The sequence below is a fragment of the Taudactylus pleione genome, unplaced genomic scaffold, assembly GCF_031769625.1.
Source record: "Taudactylus pleione unplaced genomic scaffold, aTauple2 ptg000903l, whole genome shotgun sequence".
Taxonomy (NCBI): Eukaryota; Metazoa; Chordata; class Amphibia; order Anura; family Myobatrachidae; genus Taudactylus; species Taudactylus pleione.
This window is the reverse complement of record NW_028285304.1, coordinates 1,188,450-1,200,363: the sequence shown is the minus strand read 5'-3', so window position 1 is coordinate 1,200,363 and position 11,914 is coordinate 1,188,450. Positions and strand designations below refer to the sequence as shown.

General features: G+C 47.8%; 1 protein-coding gene across 2 annotated transcripts in view; it reads right to left on the bottom strand.

Annotated features, from left to right (window-relative positions):
- Positions 1-249: 249 nt before the first annotated feature.
- LOC148473965 (rho crystallin-like) overlaps positions 250-11,914 on the bottom strand; it is a 62,709-nt gene continuing 51,044 nt past the window's right edge. For both annotated transcript variants that reach the window (XM_088459292.1, XM_088459291.1), the window contains exons 5-9: positions 10,123-10,245; positions 8,434-8,543; positions 7,308-7,473; positions 4,204-4,286; positions 250-452 (exon numbers count right to left, since the gene is read on the bottom strand). In XM_088459292.1, coding sequence (XP_088315418.1) covers positions 410-452; positions 4,204-4,286; positions 7,308-7,473; positions 8,434-8,543; positions 10,123-10,245 — 525 coding nt within the window. In that variant the 3' untranslated portion in view covers positions 250-409. The remainder of the gene's footprint in view (positions 453-4,203; positions 4,287-7,307; positions 7,474-8,433; positions 8,544-10,122; positions 10,246-11,914) is intronic.

Here is an 11,914-nt window from a genome sequence, read left to right as displayed (position 1 = left end):
GCGGCCTGCAGACTGCCCGTACACACACAGCGGCAGCCGCGAGGAGGAGGGCGGGACACGCCCCCGCCCACCAGGACATGCCCCCGACCCGCAGTAAGACACAGATGATGGCCGTTCAGTGTGTATGAACGACCATCATCTGCAGATATTTCTGTATAGTGTGTACCCACCTTAACATCACACATCTACAAAGGAGAAATACAATTACATTCGTACAGCTTCTCATTTATTGCATAAACAATTCCAGATACACAGCTCATCCCTCCCATTGTGTATGTATTATACATACTAGGCTTGTTTACCACACAATAGCTTTTTCTCATTGCTTCCAGTGCACCTCGTGCTAAAGTGTCACAGACACAACAAATGAACTTTTTAGGGACTGACGGTGTAATTTCCATTACGTTCTTCAGTACTCGTCATGGAACGGGTATTCTGGGTGCTGCTTCAATCTGCAAGAGGAGAAAAAAAACAGTAAATAAATCAAACTGTGCTCAAAGTCTGTGTTTTGTCACTGGGGGGGAGATGTATCAAATCTTTAAGGGGCAAATGTACTAAGCTCTGGAAAGTGATAATCTGGAGAGTGATAAACTACCGACCAATCAGTGGCTGAAATTTTTCAAACACAGCCTGTAAGATGACAGCTAGGAGCTGATTGGCTGGTAGTTTATCACTTTCCAGAGCTTAGCACATCTCGCCATGAGAGCGATAAATTGACGAAGTTGCCTATAGCAACCAATCAGCTACTAGCCGTCATTTACTTAGCACAGTATATAAAATGACAGTTAGAAGCTGATTGGTTGCTGTAGACCCTAGTGATGGTGACTGCCTCACATAGAGCGCTACAGGGGTATTACAAGGTGAATTACAAGGGTAAAGCTTTTCCGTTGAGATAGGCTGGAGTGTGTTTCGATTTTTACTTCAGTCAAAATAATAAAAATGACTGTGCTGGTGTCATATACAGAGCATATGTATAAAATGCACACGTAAATGTAAATGACAAGTTGATATGGACAAAGCACATTATACATTGCACCTGCTCTAGAATACTGCTCAAGTTGGAATGTCGAGTGCAAGGTAGAGTAATGCTGCCCATCCACTACACGACATAGAAACGGCAGCACGATTACGACATTGTAATTGTGCTGTCGTTTCCATTCCGCCAGTCACCGCAACCTTACTAATCACATATGTACTAACATATGCGATTAGTATCGCAAAGGGCAGCTCTTGTGATAAGAGCTGCCCTTTGCGAAGCAGCAGACGCCGGGTGAGGGGGTCTCCGTGGGACCCCGCCCCCTCCGAGCCCCGGGAGCTTCCTGCTGGTCACATGTGCAGGAAGCCCCGGGCTCCTCCTCCTCCTTCCTGCACCCGGAAGAAGACTAGGAGGAGGAGGAAGTGGAGGATCCAGGAGGAGCGTGGGCCGACGACCATGGACAGCAGGTGAGTGGGGGCCAGCTCTGGGCGACGGGGGGGGGGGGCGTCCGGGCCTTAGTACATATGGAAATGCAGTAAAAAAAAACCAAAACAGGGTTTTTATCGCATTTCTCCTTTAGTACATCCTGGCCTATGTCTGTGATGTGCCTGCACTGAACGAGCAGTCGATCAGTGCAGCCTCATCAATCATCTGGCAACATGCTGAACCCGACGTTGACCAGCTTGTTTGCCCGATGATAGATGTCCAATACGACCAGCGGGCACGTGCATCGCTGGTCATATTAGACATTAAACTGTACGATTTGCGGGTGATTACCAAGCGATTGAGCGATAACGACGGTCGTTATCGCTCAATCGCTAGGTTTAATAGCCTAGTGGATGGGCAGCTTAAGAAAGGGAGAGATCAGACCTGCCACCTGCTGTTCAGAGTTGGTAATGCAAGTGACTTTAGTTTGGTCAGACAGGATGAGACAGCTGCAGTTCTGCAATTTTCCTACATCTGACAGAATGCACCTGAGTAAGTAGATTCTTGTTGTTGTAGGAACTGAGGGCCTGATTCAGACTTGGTCGCAAGACTGCGTTCACATGCAGCCGTTGGCAGTAAAGGTATGCAAATCCTGCGATCGCTAGCAAGACATTAGCACGACCACTATGTTTGGCCGTGCGATCGCGGTATGAAATTAGACGCCCACCAGCCTAACACAAGACGCCCACTTTCCCTTAGTAACACACGTCATCTCCAGGAAGTGTATTAAACAATCGATAACATCGGAGCCATACGCAGCACTTGTGGCTGACCATACCCTACCTCAAGCACTGCGAGTGCTGCTGTGTGTAATTCAGCCATGTGACGTGTATGCTGACGCTGCATCTTAATTATGCACGCCCCTGAAACGGCGTTCAGATGCACAGACACCCCCCGTTACCATCGACCACCCCCTTTCACCACCCACAAACGGCACGTCCTGTCACTCATGCTTGCGGAGCGTCTGTGTACTGGCTGCGAGCGCTTCCCATTCGTATCGACTGGTTCGCGCACGCGCACTGCATCTTGTACGCATGCGCAGACAAACATCGGCAGGCTGCGTGCGAACGCAGCCTTGCAACCGGGTCTGAATCAGGCCCTGAATACAAAAGTTTGAACGGATTTCCCCAGTTCGATGGTCTCTAACATGTTTGCGGTACAATCGTCTTTAGATTCTGATTAAAATTTGCAGTACAAAATATGTGGTTTTTCGTTGTTCGCCGTTTGAGTTTGCGAAATACGTTAAAGGTAGTGGGCGAGATGCATTCGGCCAGTCATTGCATGCATGCCGTCGTTGGTAACACCGGTATGCATGAAGATCACCGCAAAGGACCGTTCTGTCGGTAAGAGCGGCCCTTTGCGGTGGAGGGACTTCCGGGTGTATGACCAAGCCACTCCAGCGTCCTTCTGCACATGCGCAGAGGGAGGCGCGTGCCGCGGGGGTGCTGAGAGGCTTCTATGGGTAACTCCGTCAGGAAGATGGCATTACTGACCGCAACAAAGCACCGGAGTGCATAGCACTCCGGGGCTTGGTGCATAGCACTCCGGGGCTTGGTGCATATGAGAAATGCATTTTCAGGGTTTGACCGCATTTTTCCTATTGATGCATCTCGCCTAATAAATTCATATTATTAAATAAAAACCACCTTGAGCATCTCTGCTCTCTGAGAGACCTACAGAGCATTTCCTGCTCCAACCCAGGGCCGACTCCAGGGGTCTGAGCACCCTGTGCCGGCCCGGTACATAGCGATTGGAATTGGGGGCGTGGCCTTATTGCCCGCATGGCATGCCTCCAAATAACGTCAGGCTGGGGGTAAAGCCCAGTCCTCCGTCATTGGCTGGGCTTCCCCCATACCTCCCAAGTTGACCACCTGCGGGCCACTTCGGCCCACGAGTAGAACAGCAGGACAGTACTGTGATGGACACCCTGAAAATGGGGGCGTCACCTGCTTACCCTAGGCCACACCCCCTACATGACATTAGTTGGGGCCGTGCCCGCATGGCACGCCTCCCATGTAACGTCAGGCTGGGGAGATCCCAGCACTTCATCACTAGCTGGGCTTCCCCCTGCCCTCTACCGGCACTAAATGGATGCCGCGTGCTTGTGCGCAGCATCCATTAAGACTCCGGGGTCCGCACAGCTGCGGCGGTGGGGGTACCCAACCTCCCGATTTGACCACCAGCAGGCCAGTTCGGCCCACGGACGGGACAGTGCTGTCCCGCTGAAATCGGGATGTTGGGGAGGGCTGCACCCTCTATGAGTGGTGCCCCTGTGCAACCGCACTGGTCGAACACCCCTAGAGCCGGCCCTGCTCCAACCAACCCATGTCAGACACATATATAGAATTATTTATATAATATACCATTTTGGGCCTCATTTACTAACGCGTTTTATCACCAAAACGAGTGATAAATGTCACTGTGTATGATAAATGATGCTCCAGCCAATCAGCTCCCAACTGTCAACTATTAGAAAAATGACAGTTGGGAGCTGATTGGCTGGAGCATCATTTATCATACACAGTGACATTTATCACTCGTTTTGGTGATGAAACTCATTAGTAAATGGGGGCCTTTGTGAGGAAAAAAATAGAGGAATTCAACTTTTTGTGTTAACCCTTTACTTACCAATGATTTCCAACTCTTAAAATAATCCCACTACCCACGTGCTATGTTAAAGGAAGCTCATTTACCCCGTCACCCACCCTTATATTTGCCCATTTGTAGAAGAGGCCACTTACTCTTTGAAAGGTCCATAACGGAGGTTTTTATCCAGGCCATCCAGCGTTACCATGTCTTCAGGCTTTATTTCAAAATCAAAGATCTGGGAATGGAATGAGGAGACCTCACGTTAGGTAACAATAAGTATAATATTATTGACCATTTGGGGTGAATAAGTAAAATTCTGTTTCAAAGTGGAGCATCTATTTGTAGTCATTATACGCAAATTACACTTATGAATTTAATGTACTGTAAATTAGAACTGAGCCAACTCCTACGCAGATTGGAGGCAGCCATTGTATGGACTGAATGTTTCTGTAGAGCCTAACCATGCATTGGCAGTTAGAGACATTACTCAGGCATGATGAGGCATGACACCTCGCACCTCAGTGGCGACACAAGTGATAGGCTGAATACTGGTCCAGCCCACAAAATGGCTGCATCAACAGTTATGGTGCATATACACATGGTCAGATTTGACAGATGAACGATTTGACAAATGATTTGAACGATTATACCAACGATTTGAACGATTGGACAATTTTTGGCTGCATTAAAATGACTGAAATCGACCAAATATGACTGCAAACACATCAGATGTCAGATATCGTTAGCTGACCATCGGGAACGCGCATCGTTCATCGTTGAAGGCTCACATGTCAGATTTTCCTTCAGATATGAACGATTGAACGATTTTTAAAATCGTTATCGTTCAGATCTGTAGGAAAATCTGACCGTGTGTATGCACCATTAGAGTATTATGTGAAAGGTATATATATATAACTGTACTTGGAAGTGACATGGAGTGAGGGCGGAAGTGCGGTTCCATGCTCATACAGGCCACCAAAAGAAGAAATTTGTCCCGTCCCAACACGGTGACTCGCTTCGTTCGCCACAGGATTATATTCCCCCTCTATGCCCACGTGGATAGTAGGGAATGACGTTGGACAGTAACTGATTATGTCAGGGTACAAATACTGAAGGGGATCTATCCTGGCATTCTACCTCAGCTGAGCCCTGTAGCCATTCAAAATGGCTTCTCTCTGAAGATTTATGTCAGTCAGGCAGACTGGAAGCAGGAAACAAATAATAACTTTATTAAATGCCTGACTTCATTACATGGGTGTAAATGTAATAATTTAAGAACACATTTGGATGTGACACAATATAACTGTAATTAAGTGTCATTTAAAGTACAGACTCAAACCCAAAATAAAAGTCTAAATTAAATGTAAATAAATACATTGTAAGAATTGTACAACACATATTTATGTATTTGGTGCACAACCTCACCAACTAAACGTACCCAGGGCCTGACTCATTAACGATCGCAACAGCTAAAGTGTACGCAGTGCGCAGGCACCACTGCGATCACACAGACCACAGAGAGCCATCGCAGAGTGATTGACAGGCTGTAAGCGTTTTGGGGTGGTGACAGGGGAGTGGTCGGAGAAACATAGGCGTGTCTGCCTACGCAGCTTGTGTACTCACTACGTGCGACGAGGTTAGCAATTTCAGGGCTGCTGTAATTCTGCGTGAGGGGCCGATGTTATGTTACCGATGTATATGCAGGACTGCAGGGTATTACGAATGTGAGATGGCGGTAGTGGAAGGCAGTGGGCGTCTCTATGCTGGCACCGCGACGGCATTTGCGATTGAATTCATTATCATATTTTCGCAGCAGACCTGCGTGCGATTATGGAGATTGCGATCCTTAATGAATCAGGCCCTCAGCTTTTTTGGGATCTAAAGGTGCGTATCCAGTCCACTAATGATAGCGGAACGACATCGTAATCGTACCGTCGTTCCGCATCCCCTGCAGTGCCTACACTGAACGATTAGTCATTCAGCGCAGGCACCCTCCATCATCCCTGAACACGGCCAATCTGTCGTTATCGGCAGATTGACCGGCATGTTCAGCCGATGATTGATGTCGGAAACCACCAGCCGGAGCGCGCATCGCTGGTCGTTTCCGACATTATAGTGCACGATTTGTGCACGATTAATGAGCGATTGCACGATTACGATGTAGTAATTGTGCAATCGCTCATTAATGTCTGCTAGTGGATACGCGGCATAACACGTCCTTACGGCAACAGACCAACTGTGGTTACAAGGGGTCGGCAAGCGTAAGCAAAGGACATGTTCACATTAATTGCGAGTGCGTCAGACCTGGACGCAGATACATGTACGACTGTCAGCAAGCGTGTCGCCTGCGGATGCTGGAGGGCAGGGGCAACAAGTCACCATGGCGATAAGCAGCACTAGCTGTGAAATTCTGATTGGCTGATTGCCGAGTGACTCCTCCCACTGGTAGTACTTCATTCATTAGTGTGGCAGCTGTATTATATGTAGTCCCGGTGTCTACTTCCCTCTCCTAATTGATAATTCTATTTGGACTGTGGCAGGAAGGAAACTACCAGCTGATATTTCAAGAAGAAAGTAACACATCTTTCTATTTCATTTCATTTATACCATAATTTTCTGGTAATTATGGGCCTGATTCAGACCCACTCGCAAGCGTCTGTCCGCTCGCAAGTGGGTCGATGTTGTGCTCTGTGCATGCGCACGACGGCGGGAGCTCCGTCGTGCGCATGCGCCAGACGCGACGAGCGAAGGACTTTCCTTCGCTCGTTGTGTCTGATCAAAGGGGGCGTGCTGTCGATGTTGATTGACAGCACGCCCCCTTTGGTGGGCGTGCCTCCCTGACGGGGGCGTTCCCACGGGAACGCCTCCCGTCAGAAGCCGGCCCACTGACATCACTAGTGATGTCAGTGGGAGTGATTTTGGCTCTGATAGAGCCAAAATCACTCCGGGGCTTGCGGTTGAAAACCTCAACCGCAGGCTCCGGCTCGTAGTTTCGATGGTCGCGATGGTCACGACCATCGCGGCCATCAAACTGCACGCTCGTATAGGCTGTGGGTGGTGACCCACAGCTATACGAGCGTCCAGGAGGACGCTCCATTTTCATGGAGGACGGCCCTCATTCAGAGCGTGCGCTCTGCTCAGAGCGTACGGCTCTGAATGAGGGCCTATATTTTTATGGTAAATGTAGATGATTTTATATTATATATCCGCTGACAAAGACAAGACACACAAACAAGTAATAACAAGCTGTAGTTACCCCGAGATTTTGCTTGAGGCGGGCGGCGCTGAAACTTTTGGCTAAGACCACGATTCCCTTCTGGAGGACGAAGCGCATGGCGATCTCCGCTGGGGAGCGGTTGTACTTGGCAGCCATGCTGGCCAGGACTGGATCATCAAGCAGGACCGGTGTGCTCAGGTCCACCCTGCGGGCAGCGTAAATGTAGAGTGGGTGATTAAGTATGTAAGCTCTATCGAGCAGGGCCCTCCTTCACCTGTGCATGATTAAAGAAATCCAGAAAACATAACGTGTTGGGGGTCCTTGAGTGCTGGAGTTGAGAACCACTGCCCTATAAGTTGCAGAGGGTTAGTCGGGATCAGTTTGCAATATCGCCGGCCGCATGCTTCAAATCCCGACAGCGGAAGCCCGGCAGGGGTGAAAATCCCGAAGTTAATTAAAACTAACCCTATTCTAGCCCCTAACCCTCGTTTAGGGGTGCCTAACCCTAACCTCCTCCTAGTGCCTAACCCTAACACCCCCCTAAGTGCCTAAACCTAACCCCCCCTTCCCCGCAGCCTAAACCTAAGTCTGCCGGGGGGGGGGTGCCTAACCCTAAACCTCCTCCCGGGGGTACCTAACCCTAACCCCCCTCCCCCTAGCCTAACCCCAACCCTCCCAGGGGGCTGCCTAACCCTAAGTCCCCCCCGAAAGCCCCTAACCTAACCCTTCCCCCTCCACGGCCGTCTACGCCTGGCGCCTGGCTTACCTTCGATCGGTATGCCGGGTGTCGGGCTCCTGGCGTAGTTCTAATGACAGGCGTAGGGATTTCAACGCCTGTCATTAGAACCTCGCCGGGATTTGACATTCGGGAAGCCGGCGGTCGGCATTGTGACCGCCGGCCTCCTGACTGCATCCCGGTTAGTCTACCCTCACTCCTTGTCCACATTCTACCTACTCTGTTGGTTTTATTGCTATTTGTTGTTTGTAAAATACACCAATTTACATTTTCGGTACTTATAATATGTCACATTACAACTGTTACTATGTACATTATATTCTCTGTATGGCGCTGTGTTACTAATGTAATAATATGGCCCTGCCGCTGCCCTGAAATGCGTTGCGGCTTTGGGACATGTACACCATAGTAGTGATGGATTGTACTTACCAGTCCTTGTCTCTGTGTGACCCCAGGACACTGTACGCCACTATAACAATATCCTTGGACTTGCAGTATGCGTGCAGTTTGCTTTGACTTAAATATACATGATACTCCACCTGCGGGATATAATGCGTCATTATACTGGGGTCACAATAGAACATCAGTTGAGCAAAACAATGTGTTTGATTAACGTGGCTGTAGGGCCTGCGCAATCCAATAAGCGACAGTAATCTGGAGGTGGCAGCTACTTTAAGCAACAATGGCCTCGATGGTGAATCGCGCACACTGGTGATGTTGGGCGCAGTGGAGACATTTTCCGTCTATACATTTATAGAACTGTTTGTTATAGAACTAAAAAATGCTGTGCCAATTTACTGTCTGTTTAAATTACTTTCAGGAAAAGATAAAATATGTAATGTATTAAAAATATTAACCAGCAGCTGTGTATCGTGGGATCATCACTGTAAGATAAGCCTGGGCTTATCACTGGTCCACGCAAATTATAGAGACATTACTGTTAATTATTAAATGTGACTGAAGCTTGGAAGCTAAATGAACCTGTGTCATTTTTGGAAACATAGCATAATATACACACATACATACATACGCATTCGGTATGATTTACTGCCGGCCGTATGGTTCAAATCTCAGCAGCGGCAGCCCGACAGAGGAGGAAATCCCGATCGTCCTAAAGGTAAGTATAAACTGACCTAATTCTAACCCTAACCCTTCTTTAGGGTGCCTAACCCTAACCTCCCCCCCTGCGCCTAACCCTAATCCCTCCTCTAAGTGCCTAAACCTAACCCCCCCTTCCCTGCCGCCTAAATCTAAGTCCCCCGGAGGGGTGCCTATCCCTAATCTCCCCCAGGTGGTGCCTAAACCTAACCCCCTCCTTCCCCTAGCCTGACCCTAACCTCCCAGGAGCCCTAAGTCTAACCCTCCCCCCCGCGGCTGTCCGCGCCCGGTGCCCAGCATCCCTTCGAACGGCCTCCCGGCGTCGGTAAAATGACAGGTGTCTAGATTTAGGCGCCTGTCGGGAGCCGGTGGTCGGCATTGCGTCCGCCGGCTTCCTGAACGTATACTCATACATACATACATAGTGTATGTGTATATATATATATATATATATATATATATATATACAGACAGTACAGGAATATGCTCCACAAAATGTATAAATGTTCACTAATAAAGTCATACATGCTAATTTTTTCGTAATGCTGCCAAGTAGGTAGTACAGTGTCCATGCCCCCTCTATAGAAAACTGTGATTCCTGGCATCGGAAAGAGGGGGGCTGGGCCACACAGACAATTCAATGCGACTAAAGGTGCCCATCCACTAGACGATTTATGTGAGCGATTGAACGATAACGATATCATTATCGTTCAATCGTTTGCAAATCATTTGGAAAAAATGTCTTAAACGATCAGCGATGCGCGTGCCCGCTGGTCGTCCAGACATCTATCATCGTGCAAACATGCTGGACAATCTGACAATATCGGCAGGTTCAGCATGTTTCCAGATGATTGATCAGCCTGCACTGAACGTGTGTCACTCTTAGATTGTAAGCTCATTGGGGCCAGGCCATCTTCACCATCTGTTTCATGCCACTGTATGTAACGTGTCTGTCCCCTCAATGTACAGTGCTGCGCAATATGTCAGCGCCGTGTAAATAATAAGATAATGATAACGCACCTGGTTACAGACGGGCTTGTATTTCAGTCCTGGTTTGTTTAGCAGACGTTCCAGCTGCCTGTGGTTAAAGTTTGACACTCCGATGGACTTCACCAAGCCGGCATCCTTGCACGCCTCCAGTGCCTACAGGAGGATCAGCACCAGCAAACAGAATTAGCAAATCACTAGACCAATGGCTGCCTGTGTATAGTAATGTCTCCTGAACCCGCCATCTGTGACAAGTGTACCATGATGTAACTGATTCCATTGAAAGGCTCTCGGAAACGCACCTTCTGCAGGGCAATATGCTCTTGTACTACTGACTTCATCTGGCTGTGACACCCACGAGTACTCTACCACACACTATCAGTGAACTAATTTGGGTTCATTGACGATGTCACTCTGAGGGGACATTGCCACCAGCACCAGTAAGAAGAGCACTGTCTGGAGAATAATTTAGTTAGATGCTTCTGGTGGCTTTGTTGCAGCTCCACTGGCACGATGGTGCCACCTGCAGAGCACTACAACCTGGGTGGCAGCACCTCTCACGCACCCCTAGTTATGGCCCTGGGTGCACTGCTAAGGCACCCCAATATTTGGGGGAGTAGACAGCAAATATTCCATTATTTGTAATATATACAGGCTTCGGGATCAGATGTCCCTATTTAGACAGAAAATTCTGAAAGGGCCATTACGCTGGGCTCAGCTGCTGCAAAGGCCATTGCGCCCCGGAGGAGCATCATGGAGACCGCGCAATAGCGCTCTCCAGTCTTCAGCAAGTATGAGGTCCCAGAGGGAGACTCCTGGACCCTACTGGTATGATGGATGGGTCCAGCTGATCTGCAAGGAGCCACTGAGGGGGACGTTGTCATTAGATAAAGGGGTCTATTTACTAAGTCCTGGATGGAGATAAACCAACCAGCTCCTGTCATTTTTCAAACACCGTCTGTGACATGGCCGTTAGGAGCTGATTGGTTGGTACTTTATGTCCGTTTACTTTATCTCCATCCAAAGCTTAGTAAACAGACCCCTAAATTGTTAACTCTTTCATTTCAAGATAGTTCAAAAGCTGCATACACACACAACGATTTTGTTACCAACGATTTTATGAACGATTTTTATGAACGATTATCTGTCAGATTTTTTAAAGTCTAATGAACGATTTTTATGAACGATTATCTGTCAGATTTTTTAAAGTCTAATGAACGATTTTTATGAACGATTATCTGTCAGATTTTTTAAAGTCTAATGAACGATTTTTATGAACTACAAACGATTTTTGCATATTCCCTTAATGAAAATCGTTCAGTTGACAAGTCTGACTGAACTACAAACTACAAACGTGAACGCGCATGAACGAAAATCGTTCATCATTTGACTCAGAAAGTGAACGATTTTTCGTTTAACGATAATCGTTCAAAAAATCGTTGTGTGTGTATGCAGCGTAATGGAGCGTACACACGGTCAGATTTGTCAGACTTGTCAGATTTGTCAGATGAACGACTGAACGATTAAACGATTTGAAAGTTTTGAACGATTTGAACGATTGAACGATTTTTGACTGCATTAAAATGAATGGAATCGTCCAGGTCTGACTGCAAACCCATCAGATGTCAGATATCGTTATCTGACAAACGGGAACGCGCATCGTTGATCGTCCGTCGTTCAGGCATGTCAGATATGAACGATTTTCCTTCAGATATGAACGACTGAACGATTTTTTAATCGTTATCGTTCATATCTGAAGGAAAAATCTGATCGTGTGTATGCACCATAACAGTTGGTTTACATGCATGTGATGTGCATATAACAT